The sequence below is a fragment of the Hemiscyllium ocellatum genome, chromosome 33, assembly GCF_020745735.1.
Source record: "Hemiscyllium ocellatum isolate sHemOce1 chromosome 33, sHemOce1.pat.X.cur, whole genome shotgun sequence".
NCBI classification, from domain to species: Eukaryota; Metazoa; Chordata; class Chondrichthyes; order Orectolobiformes; family Hemiscylliidae; genus Hemiscyllium; species Hemiscyllium ocellatum.
Window position 1 is genome coordinate 14,692,223 of NC_083433.1, and position 13,581 is coordinate 14,705,803.

The following is a 13,581-nucleotide window of genomic DNA, read 5'->3' on the forward strand; positions in this document are numbered from 1 at the left end:
TGCCTGAAGTTGCCAGTTAATTCTTTAATTTGAACTAGTTGGATGTTGGTGATGTGGGGATTCATTTGTTCAGGATGGGGTGGCACGGTGACTCAGTGGTTCGCACTGCTGCCTCATAGCACGAGGGACCAGGGTTCATTTGCACCCTCGGGCGACTGTCAGCACGTTCTCCCTGTCTGCGTGGGTTCCCTCCGAGTGCTCTGGTTTCCTCCTACAATCTAAAGATGTACAGAATAAGTGGATTGGCCATGGGAAATGCAGGGTTAGAGGAATAGGATAGGGAGGTAAGTCTTGGTTGGGTGCTGGTGAGCCACACCTGGAGTTCTGTGTGCAGTTTTGGTCTCCTTACTTGAGAAAGGATGTACTGGGACTAGAGGGGGTGCAAAGGAGGTTCACTAGGTTGATTCCAGAGTTGAGAGGCATGTCTTATGAGGAGAGACTGAGTAGACTGGGATTATATTCATTGGAATTCAGGAGAATGAGGGGAATCTTATAGAAACATATAAAATTATGAAGGGAATAGATAAGATAGAGGTAGAGAGGATGTTTCCACTGGCTGGTAAAACCAGGACAAAAGGGCATAGCCTCAAGATTAGAGGGATCAAATTTAGGACTGAATTGAGAAGGAACTTCTTCACCAAAAGGGTTATGAATCTGTGGAATTCCCTGCCCAGTGAAGTAGTTGACGCTACTTCAGTAAATGTTTTTAAAGCTAAGACTAATTGCTTTGAACAATAAAGGAATTAAGGGATATGGTGAGAGCGTGGGTAAGTGGAGCTGAGTTCAAGAAAAGATCAGCCTTGGTCTTATTGAGTAGGGGAGCAGGCTCGATGGACCGGACGGCCTACTCCTGCCCCTAGTTCTTCTGCTCTTTGGAGGGTTCGATGGGCTGAATGGCTTCTTTCCACACTGTAGGGATTCTACGATTCACAGCAGCCATATATCAAGAATGACTACATTTAAATAGTTTAAATAGCTTAACAAAGCTTCACTGGTGTCTGATGCATCAACTGCAATGGCACTGAAAAGTGTGAGCGGCCCATAATGGGCACCAAATTCGATTTTGACTGCATCTCCTCAACTGTACTGCACTGGAACTATTGTGCTGTCTGATGAGGACTCCAGTAAGCTACATCATTCCAGCTTTAGTCAGTGAGCAGTGTTAATTTAGTAAGAGATAATTGTAGGGAAATGTTCAACTCCAGTAGGCCTTGGTATGATTAGGAAATTAGTTTAATTTGTGCTGGTGCTATTTTTTTCCCACATGGTACATTTTCAGATCTGCGGGCACAGACAAGAGGCAGTTAGATATCAGTCCAAATCGAACAGTAATCCTGGTGGGTCTTTTCGCCACATTCTGTGGTTGTTTGCTGAGATTGTGGGGAGGTGTAAGGAGTGGGAGAAATTGGAAAAAATTGTGTTTGCACCACAGTAGAATGTACTGAAAAATATACGGTCTGTCCTGAGTGGCGGAGCTGTTGTACCAGTCTTTGCTGTCTGCTACTCCCTCAAAGTACCTTTCTGCATTTTATCTCTTCATCTCCCTTAAAGAATTTTCTCAAAGCTTTTTGTTTTGTGTTTTTTTTTCAATGATTCCTCCAAGATGATTGAGGAATAATGTAACTTCCACAAAAAGCGTGCACTTTGGGCAGGATGCCCCTGCAAGAAAGAGAGAGAGCAAGAAAGGTTGAGGCATATGTTACTTATGCTATTTTTGGTTCCCAATCTGAATATGTATTAGGTATGTTAATATTGTAGGTTAAAGCTGCATATAATCAACACTCATTTCACTGCATCCAACTGCAGTGGGAATACTGGAACGTGACAGAAAATCAATTAGTAATTTTAAAGTAGCTCTTTAAAGAGCACTTGTAGAGAGAGAAATTCTAGATTTAACTCTTAAGCTCTTGTCCTTGTTAAGCACAATTAAACTATATTCTAGTACTGGTGTGCTTTCATTTCAAAACAAGGCTAACAGGTTTGAGGAAATAACTGCACAGAGGCCAGAATCCCGTCACCAAGTCACCCTTTATTTACTTGCGCACAGTACACTGGCTGGGGCCAGCCAACTCAGAGTCAGTCCCTGAACGGAGGAGATTCTGAATCCCCTGTTTATTTATTTATTTTCTTTTCATGCAGGTGTGAGACACAGTGAGAGACACAAGGTGCACGAATCTTTATTCAATTTCCACCACCAGGAAGAAAAGAAACACCCAAGTGGCCAGTGACAAGCAGTGCCCTTCACATCAAAGGGCAATGCTGTGTGATCAAACAGTGAAGGGGAGGGCAGGGGCTAAATCAAAATAGAGTTGGAGGGGGAAATAATACACTCCACTCCCTGCGACGCCCACCTCTCCCTGAACAACTCCAGGGTGTTGGTGGACACCACATGCTCCTTCTCCAGAGACATCCAGGCTCTAACATAAATCCTGTTTATTTTTGTTTAAATTTTTTATTTTTCTTTATTCCGTTTTCACCACCAGGAAGAAAAGAAAACATCCAAATGGCCAGTGACAAGCAGTGCTCTTAATCCCCGTTTGTTTTCTTTTCTTTTTTTCTTTTTTTCTTTTCTCTTCTATTTACCCCCACACTCCCGCCTAACTGCGGTAGTGCTTATTTTTTTTCCCCAGCACCCATGTTGTGTGTGTGCAGGTGTGAGACACAGTGGGAGACACAAAGTGAACAAATCTTTATTCAATTCCCACCACCAGGAAGAAAGAAAACACCCGCGTGGCCAGTGAAAAGCAGTGCCTTTCATATCAAAGGGCAATGCTGTGTGATCAAACAGTGAAGGGCAGGGCAGGGGTTAAATCAAAATAGAGTTGGAGGGGGAAATGATGCACTCCACTCCCTGCGGCACCCACCTCTCCCTGAACAGCTCAAGGGTGTTGATGCACACCGCGTGCTCCTTCTCCAGAGACACCCGGGCTCTAACATAAATCCCCTGTTTTTTTTCAGTTGTAAGATCTTTATAAAGACTCCAAAAAAAGGGACACAATCTCTTTTCAGAATATTCGAAATATCCAACAGATGAACATGCATGATTGCCATGCAGACCACTCTGCACTCTCCATTCTCCCTCCCTAGAAAATCCCCTGTTTATTTATTTATTTACTTTTTGGACTTTGTGTTTGGAGCTTTTATTGATACAGGTGAATCCACGGAATACGTCCACCCTCTCCACGCCTCACTAACAGCACAGTAATTTGAAAACAATATACAGAATAAACGTCACAAAATGCGGTCAAACCTTCGCCGACAGGTTTGAAGACACCACCAGCACCTCCTGGGGACAAAGAAAACAACGCGGGGGGCGGGGGGGTCCTGCTGGGGAATAGTGGCAAGGGTCAAGGGTCAGCCGCCCCGTCGCCCTGGCCGCAGGGTCGAGAATGTCAGGTATCGCCAGACCTGGAAAGGAGTTACGCAATGAAATCCAACGGTCTGTTAAATCCGCCTTTTCTGTTCATGTACTGCTGGTATTTCCTCTTCTGTTGCACATTAACAGCGTAAGCATTAACAGAACCTTCGAGCTTCTTGCCCTTGGTGGTGTCGAAAGCGTCAAAGCCCATCACCCTCAACAGCTCAACCTCTTCTTCTGTCTTTCCCTCCATGTCAGCCTCTGAGATCTCGCGATCTTTCGACTCCTGGTCTTTCTGTCGTGACGGAGAGGCGGAGCTGGACTTGTGTCACCATGGAGACCTGGACCGCCTTCTGTGAGGTGACATGGAGCGGCTCCTTCTGTGCTCCCGGGACCTGGACCTCTCGCGGCGTCTGGCTCGATCCCGCTCCCTCGACGTCGATCTCGAGTGGCGGCGCTCTCTCCGCGGGGAGTGGCTCCAGCTGCGGCCCATTGTCCCCGAAACCAAGACAAAATCCCCTGTTTATATCTGTCAGCCAGGGCTCCCTGATTGGCCCAGATTAACAGCCCTAATCAAGGATCTCATAGCCAACAAAATCCACCTGGGTTCAATCACTACATTTGTAAAGTATCATTAATAGCCCCTTGTAGTCCTGGGTCCTCTTCTTTCTGAACTGGATTTGATGGAAAAGCCTTAATAATTCTATTACTCAGGTTGTGTTAAAATTGCAGTCAGGACTCAATTTACTGCCTCTTCCTTCTCTGTGTGTGTCAACAGGAAACTGAATCTTTTTTTTTGGCTAAGCACCTGTTACCTCTACTTTTCAGGAGGGATTCCTGCTACAAGGCTTGTGATTCTCTCATCCTACCGCACCAAAGCCGCCTCATTAACTATGTACCCTGCCACTCTCATCTGATTCTAGCACGTGTCATTCCCAGAGCTCCCCACTGAGAAGCGGGTCTTCGAAGGGCCGCTCTGCAGTTGGGAAAGCATTGGCAATCTGGCACTATGTCAAAGTGCCGATGTTATGGCACAGAAAGTCACACTGCCCATGGCACATGACATGGCTGACAACACCTGTGCACATTCTTTCGAGTTGCTTCTGTGCCATCGGGTCACAAGGATTACGTGCAGAGGCCAGACTGACGTCTCAGTGCGCCATACAGCAAATTGTCGACAGATTCTTACCCATAAGCAGCCTGTCTGTCCAAAAGAACATGTCGTTGTGGCAGTGCTATTAGCTAAGCTTCTCACAGATGCAGAGTAATGGACAATTAAATCCTTTGTATTCTGGATTTCCAGCCACATTCCTTGTCCTGCAGCACCAGGGTGAACCCTCCCAGTGTCCTTTGATGACTGGTTCACCAAGGCTGAGTATTCCAGAATTGACCTCCATCAGAAAGGTCCATCTCAGTGATGCTAACCAAGGCAGGGGGCTCCAGTGGCAACATTTCCCACTGCAGCCGAGCGGCCTTAGTTTAATGGGCCTCCCTTTACTTTGGAGAGGTGGGTTGTGGAGGTGGGATACAAACCTCAGAAGGAGATTAGCACAGTGGGATAGTGGCCTCAGTGAACACTGACGGGAGACAGGCCCGTGTGATCTGGTTGCCATGGGGAAAGAAACTGAAACTGCAACCTGTTGAAAATCAGATTGGTATGACAGGTCAGCGCAACATTGAGGGCCGAAGGGCCTGTACTGCGCTATAATGTTCTATGTTCTATGTTCAAACGATGGTTTTCACAGCTTGATACAGAAAATGGGACAACTGTTTGTTAGAGACAGACACAGGGACACAGAAAGAGAGGGGTGTGCGGGCTTGACCGAGGGGTGCTGGTGAAAAGGCCTATCTTGTTGCAGTGGTGTTGAGCTCCATGGTTTGAAAAGCTTAAACTGATTTCCCTGCTGCAGATTAAGACCCTTAGAAGTGTGGTTTACTTGAACTCAACATTAATTGCGGATGGACTTGTATGATTTGTGGCTTGCCTTTTTCCCGAATGAGTGATAACGGGATCTTTCAGAAATTGGGAGGAACTTCCAGATCTGGGTCCCACCCACCATTTCTAAAAGGCTGTGGAATTGACCGGATCCCCGGAAAAATACGGCCCTTGTTTGACTTTAAATCTCCAACAGCTCTGTCTCCTTGCTTTTGGAGAGAGGTACACCTTTCACAAGCACTCGGCCGAGTTGTGAATACAAAAACAGCTCAACTTTCTGCTATTCACAGCAGTAGCTGGTGTTTCCATGCACGGCAGTAATCTCTCTCTCTCTCTGTCTCTCTGTCTCTCTCTCTGTGTCTGTCTCTACCAAACAGTTGTCCCATTTTCTGTATCAAGTTGTGAAAACCATCACTTGATATTCAACAGGATTTAGTTTGGAAAAGCACCTCAGGTTGGGCAACATCCAAGGAGCAGGAGAATCGACATTTTGGACATTATCAGGAAGGACTTATGCCTGAAACGTTGATTCTCCTGCTCCTCGGATGCTGCCTGACTGACTGTGCTTTCCCAGCACCAGACTCTCGACTCTGGTTTCCAGCATCTACAGTCCTCACTTTCTCCTAGGTTATAGTTTGGGTTTCTTTCCCTGTAGGTGAAAGTGGATACTGAAGATGCTGGAGATTAGAGTCAAGATTAGAGTGGTGCTGGAAAAGCACAGCAGGTCAGACAGCATCCGAGAAGCAGGAAACCCCCTGCCCTGCCGAGTTTTCACCATCCCCCCCAGACCTCCCCCTCACTGAGGACGAACGATTATTCCTCAGCAAAGGCCTTACTTTCATCCCCCTCTGTCCACGCATCAATGAATTCAATACACGGCGTGACACTGAACACATCTCCCACCATCTCCGAGCTTACGTTTTTACTCACGACTGAGGATCCTTTCATCTGTCTCCAATACACTCCATCCACCTGGACACCCCGCGCTGGCCTATTACCCTCCCTCGATCTCTTCACTTCCAACTGCCGTCGGGACATTAGCCGCCTCAACCTGTCTACCCCCCTCCCCCACTCCAACCTCTCACCCTCACAACGCGCAACCCTCCACTCCCCCTGCTCCAATCCCAACCTCACCATCAAACCAGCAGATAAAGGGGGTACAGTGGTAGACTGGCGCACTGACCCCTATATCGCTGAAGCCAGACACCAACTTGAAGACACCTCCTCCTCCTCCCGTCCCCTTGACCATGACCTCACCCCTCCATCTCCCAGACCATACACAACTTCATCACCTCAGGAGATCTCCCACCCACAGCTTCCAATCTCATAGTTCAGGAACCCTGCACCACCCGATTTTACCTCCTTCCCAAGATCCACAAGCCTAACTACTTCGGCCGACCCATCGTCTCAGCCTGCTCCTGCACAACCAAACCCATCACCACCTACCTCGATACTGTCCTACCCCCCCAGTCGAGGAACCTCCCACATACTTTTGGGACAACACCTCTGTTCGGGACCAGTTCCATCACAGAAAGCACCAGATGGCCTCCTTCTTTAATTTCCCCTCCCACGTGGTTGAAGATGCCCTCCAACGCATCTCATCCACATCCCGCACCTCCGCCCTCAAACCCCACCCCTCCAATCGTAACAAAGACAGAATCCTACCGGTTCTCACCTTCCATCCAACCAACCCCCGCATAAATCGATTCAGCTGCTGACATATCTGCCACCTACAAACGGACCCCACCACCAGGGATATATTTCCCTCCCCACTCCTTTCCTCCTTCTGCAAAGACTGTTCCCTCCGTGACTACCTGGTCAGGTCCACGCCACCCTACAACCCACCCTCCCATCCTGGCTCCTTCCCCTGCCACTGTACAAATTACAAAATCTGCGCCCACACCTCCCTCCTCTCATTCATCCAAGGCGCCAAAGGAGCCTTCCACATCCATCAAAGTTTTACCTGCACATCCACCAATATCATTTATTGTATCTGTTGCTCCCGATGCGGTCTCCTCTATGTGGGGAGACTGGATACCTTTTCGCAGAGTGCTTCAAAAAACATCTCTGGGACACCCGCACTAATCAAACCCACCGCCCCGTGGCTCAAAATTTCAACTCCCCCTCCCACTCTGCCGAGGACATGCAGGTCCTGGGCCTCCTCCATTACCGCACTCTTACCACCCGAAGCCTGGAGGAAGAACGCCTCATCTTCCACCACGGGACCCTTCAACCCCAGGGCATCAATGTGGACTTCACCAGTTTCCTCATTTCTCCTCGCCCCCACCTTACCCCAGTTCCAACCTTCCAGCTGAAGCACCATCCTCATGACTTGTCCTACCTGCCTATCTCCCTTCCCACCTATCCGCACCACCCTCCTCTCTGACCTATCACCTTTACCCCTTCCTCCAACCACCTATTGCACTCTCAGCTACCTTCTCCCCAGCCCCACCCACTCCCATTTATCTCTCCACCCCCGAGGCTTCCAGCCTTTTTCCTGATGAAGGGCTCCGGCCCGAAACATCGATTTTCCTGCTCCTCGGATGCTGCCTGACCTGCTGTGCTTTTCCAGCACCACTCTAATCTCTCTTTCCCGATAGCAACCAGATCACTCGGGCCTGTCTCCAGGCAGTGTTCAGTGCAGCCACTGTAGCACTGCTCCTCAACACTCTGCTTCATCTTACATCAAAGGAAACCATCTTGAAAGTCCAGTGATCATGCAAGGGGGAAACAATGGCAAAAATGGAGATCCTGCTCACAAGATAATATCGCCAATTTTAACTGCCTATTCATTTTCTTTCCGCCCAAGAGAGTTAGAATCACCCTGATAATATTGACAGCGATGAAGAGTTGCTGATGTGCCCTCTTGAATTACAGAGCTCTTTAACTCTCATGCAGCTTGAAAAATTGACTTGAAATTAAATTGTAGGAGTGTTAGCAGACGATTGCTTACAGCATGTGGGCAGTTTGTTTAATGAATATCTCAGTTCATAAAGCAAAGAAAAAGATTATCAATGTTGAAATGACATAACTTCAAGAAAATGCAATATTTTTCAGTTTGTTAAGTATCAGTATTTTTGATGTAGTTCAAGCACAATGAATGCTGATTATTTCAACTCCTTCCCTCAGGATAGAGGAGATTTTATGTAAGCTAATTTTCATTGGCTTTTTTGGTGGAACTGTGCCCGACTGGACTTTTATACAATCATACTTATTCCATACATTTCCAGTGGCTTCATAACCAGCTAACCACTCAAATGACCAGGGGTTGTCAATTCACCTCCCAGGAAAGAGGCAAAACAGCACATGCTAAGTCACTGACATGGTTAAGCTAAGATTTTGAAAAGACCGCTTTATAGTTTCACAGAGAATGACTTGTACCCACATGCAGAGTTTTATGATCAGAAAGATTTATAAATTTCTGGGTGGCATAGTGGTTTAGTCGTGCCTCACAGTGCCAGGGACCTGGGTTCGATTCCCTCAGGCTGTGTGGAGTTTGCACGTTTTCCCTGTGTCTGCGTGGGTTTCCTCCCACAGTCCAAAGATATATAGGTTAGGAGGATTGGCCATGCTAATTTGCCCACAGTGTCTAGGGATATGCAGGCTAGGTGGGTTAGCCATGGGAAATACAGAGGTACGGGTGGGATGCCCTTCAGTGGACTCAAGGGCCGGCTTCCATATTGTAGGGATTCTATGATTCTAAATTTTAGGTTTACAAAGGTTGGCAGCCTTACCCCTTGTGGAGTTTGAATCAAGAATTAGATTGAGATTTGTTTTCATTGTTAGACCCGTTCTCTAGTGCAGCTGAAGCGATTTCTCCAGTGTCCAAACTAGGCATTTTTTTTATATGACAGAATGAAACAAACAGATGAGCAGTGCATTGAGTTTTTATCTTCAGCTGTTTTCTGCTCATCCGTATCACGATTCACTGAGCTATACTACTCTTGAAATAATGAAATTCTGAGCTAGTGAAGGCGCAGCTAACAATTTTGAAAGGCCAGGCGCTGAGCTTGATGCCAAGATTTCCCAGTCTGGCACTTTCTCCCCAAGCTCCCTCTTCAGTCTTCATCTCCTACTGAGCTCTGATTCCCCAGTTTTTCATTCTAGTAATGAGCCCTGAGAGATAGCATGGTGTAGAGGTAAGATAAGTAGGCCAGCAGTTTAAACGCTTTAGTTAATGCTTTGGGAGCGTGTTCTCAAATCTCCCACAGCAGCTCGGGGAGTTTCCAAAATCTGGAATTACAGCCTCTCCTGTTGCACACCAAGAGTTGCTTACTGTAAGGACCCTCTGCCTCACTAAACTCCTTCAGCAAAAGAAACCTGCTATCCAGTTCTGAAGAAGAGGTATTGGACTTGAAATGTTCACTCTGTTTCTCTCTCCATTAATGCTGTCAGACCTGCTGAGTTTCTCCAGCCATCTCTGTTGTCATTTCAATTTGGCTTGTTGTACTCACATGTACCTAAGTACAGTGAAAAGCTTTGTTTTGCAAGCAGTTACAGGCAGATCATAGCATACTAAGACATACAGATCAAAGGGTGCTTAGACTGAATGAGACATACAGGGTTACACTGCACAGGGATGGGTGCATAAAGCAAAATCAACATTATTTGAAGTTAGAAAGTCCATTCATCAGACTGATAATGGCAGGGAAGAAGTTGTTCCTGAACCTGTTGGTGTGTGTGTTCAAGCTTCTGTATCTCTTGCCTTGATGCAAGAGGTTGTAGGAGATCATTACCAGGGTGGGAGGGGTCTTTGATGATATTGGCAGCCTTTCCACGGCAATAAGATGTGTAAATGGAGCCCGTGGAAGGGAAGCTGGCTTCTCTGATGGTCTGGGCTGTACACACCATCTTCCGTTTCATGCTGTCCTGGGCAGAGCAGTAGTTTCCGCCATCCCTACCTGGTCTACTGGAAATCTGACTCCAAACCCCACAGCAGTTGACTGCTAAATTAATAATTGTTCCACGACTGTGTTTTTTAGCTCCTGATTTTCACTCATTGAACCTAAAGTCCATTAGGTATTGGGGTGGGAGTTGATCCCATATCCCCAGCGGTTTAGCCTGTGTGTTGTTCAGAGTGTGGTGCGGAAAAACGCAGCCAGTCAGGCAGCATCCAAGGAACAGGAAAATTGATATTTCGGGCTAGCCCACTATCAATGCCACTATTTCTTCCCAAACACTGCCGGATGAATTCACTCCCAGCCCTTGCTCTCACTAACCCGCATTGCTCCTGTTCCCTGAGCACCTCCGTGTAAACAAGTTTATTCTTGTGCCCAAATCCCTCCAGAGCCTCATCGTTTCCTCGCTCAGTAATCTCTTCAGCTCCGCAATTCTGTTTGGTATTTACATTCCTCCACTTCTTGAGCATTTGGAGTCCTGTGTGTCCAGTTCTGGTCGCCTAGTTATAAGAAGGATTTTATTAAGCTGGAGAGGGTTCATAGGAGATTTACCAGGAGCTTGCCAGGTAATGGAAAGTTTGAGTTATTAGGAGAGGCTGGATAGACTATGACTTTTTCACAGGAGTGTAGGAGGTTAAGGGATGACCTTGTGGAGGTTTATAAAATAATGAGGAGTATAGATAGAGTTATTGCTAGTTGTCTTTCCCCTAGAATCGGGGATTTCAAGACTACAGGGCACATTTTCAAGGTGAGAAGAGAGAGATTTAAAACAGACAAAAGAAGCAATGTTTTTACAGAAGGTGAGTTGTGTGTGGAATGAACTTCCTGAGGAAGTGGTGAATGTGGGAACAGTTACAATGTTTAAAAGACACTTGGATAAGTATATGAATAAGAAATGTTTGGAGGGATATGGGCCAGTTTAGTTTGGGATTATATTCGGCATGGACTGGTTGGACCGAAGGGTCTGTTTCCTTGCTGTATGCCTCCATTAATAGATCCTCTTTGGATTGCTGTGCCTTCAGCTGCCTTTGCTGTAAGCTCCAGGAATCTCTTTGCCTCATGCTCTTTAAATTTGACCTTTGAGTCGTCTGAATATTTCTTAATGTCAGTGACACATTGTGTATGATAAAGCCCATGCTAAAGAATGTTTTCTGTGTTGAAGGCGTTATATAAATGCAAACTGCAGCTGTTGTCCAATGATATTGGCTGAAAGACTACACATACTCAGAGAAGTCTGCAGAAAGGCTAAACAGAGTGAAATGTATTCCACAGTTAGACTAAAATACAAAAAGGAAAGAAGATCCTCTTCGTAATGGTTTGATGGGCCATGACTTTATGTGGGATGTAAACTTGTCAAGAGAAGAAAATGCAGAGAAATGGAACATTAAACATAACCAAGGCTGACAGTATTGATGCAGGTTCCAGCTTAGGACTAACACTTGATAGTGTTTTATCCAGACTGACAGTCCGGCGCGGTATGCAGGGAATACCAATGATTACATCCTTTGGATGAGACATCATTCTAAGGCTGCAGTCTTTCTTGCCCATCGATTCCAATGGGATGTCAAAGGCTCTTAAGCTCCACTTGAGAAAGAGCTGTGAGCTCTCCAGATGTTCATGCGAATGTTGGTCACCCCAGAGAAACTCTGCAGAGGAGAAAACACTTTTCGCTTCTTAGTTGTTTTGGGGGACTAACATTTCTGTGTGAAATGACTTGTCTGCTAGAGTTACTATATCCCTAAAGGGTGACGTACATTAAGATCATAAGACCATCAGACATGGGAGCAGAGGTGTGCCAATTGGATCCTTGTGTCTCCTCCACCATTCAATGGTCTGATCCTCCTCAATCCCACTTTTCTTTTCTCATAACTATTAATTCTCTTACAGATTAAAAATCTGTCTATCGCAGCCTTGAAAATACTTCACAACTCAGCCTTTAGCTCTAATAACTTCAGATGTGATAAAGTATAGTTTAACCGGGTGGAATATTATTGTGAATTTCTCTACTATAGCTTTGAAACATGTAGAGGTTCTGTCGTATAGGTTTCCACACTAGCTCTTATGGGGAAGTGAACTGGCTTTTGGACTAGATTGGTTTAGTCCATCCTGTGATCTGTCAACCTTAAGCTGTTAGAAAATAATTCATCTGTGATTTAGTTTTAAATCCCCATTCTTCTTTTAAAGTTCTTGCTCATTCAGCTGGAGGAGGTCATGATAGTAGGACAGAACACTCTCTTCAATTTCTCTTTGCCTGAATTATCAGCTCTGTACACTCCTGGCTCAACTAAGTGTAACACTAAGCCCCTGCTTCCCATCCCAGCCAAGTGGTTTACACGTGGCCTTAGAAGGACGGTGTTTACAATGGCGTGCACTGCATTGACCCTTTCCACCTCTCACCTCTCACACTGCCCGCTCCCCTCCACCTCTCACCCCTCACACTGCCCGCTCCCCTCCACCTCTCACCCCTCATACTGCTCCTCCACCTCTCACCCCTCACACTGCCTGCGCCCTCCACCTCTCATCCCTCAAACTGCCCGCGCCCCTCCACCTCTCACCCCTCACACTGCCCGCGCCCCTCCACCTCTCACTCCTCACACTGCCCACGTCCCTCCACCTCTCACCCCTCACACTGCCCGCGCCCCTCCACCTCTCACCCCTCACACTGCCCGCGCCCCTCCACCTCTCACTCCTCACACTGCCCACGTCCCTCCACCTCTCACCCCTCACACTGCCTGCACCCCTCCACCTCTCACCCCTCACACTGCCTGCAATCTTCCACCTCTCACCCCTCACACTGCCCGTGTCCCTCCACCTCTCACCCCTCACACTGCCTGCAACCTTCCACCTCTCACCCCTCACACTGCCCACATTCCTCCAGATACCACCCCTCCCATTGCCAACACCCCTCCAATATACACCCCTCAGTCTGCCCCCACCCATCCAACTCTCACCTCTCCCACCTCACAGCTTTCCATGCCTACCTTGACTCCTTTCCTATTCTCTCCAGAGTTTAAGTGTTTAATGCATATTATTGTCTCATTTTAAACACCCCACCTTATCTCTGAGAAAGTTTCTCCCCTGGGTTGTATCCTTAGGACTACCTTACCTTTCCAAAGGACTCTGGCCAATATAAAACCTGCTTTGGTCAGATCTATTTTATACACTCATGTTTTCTAATGAGAATCCAATCAGACCGAGACAAGTGGACTTTAACATGTACCTCCATCAACCCTGGATTTGCAATTTGGAACCTGCCCCCACTCACCTCCCAGCCCCTCCAAGAAAATTATAGTTGCCATATTTTTGGGGGTTAGTTTTCCAGATTTTTGCCTTGACTGTCACAATGGCAATGGAGGAGGACCTTTTATTTGTTATGAAAATTCAGGTTA

At 46.8% G+C, this 13,581-nt stretch overlaps 1 protein-coding gene across 1 annotated transcript; it reads right to left on the reverse strand.

Annotated features, from left to right (window-relative positions):
- Positions 1-3,380: 3,380 nt before the first annotated feature.
- Positions 3,381-3,858, reverse strand: snrnp27 (small nuclear ribonucleoprotein 27 (U4/U6.U5)). The gene is given in 1 exon segment (XM_060849575.1): positions 3,381-3,858. A coding segment is annotated over 1 exon segment (432 nt). The 5' UTR covers positions 3,852-3,858; the 3' UTR covers positions 3,381-3,419.
- Between the last annotated feature and the right edge of the window lie 9,723 nt (positions 3,859-13,581).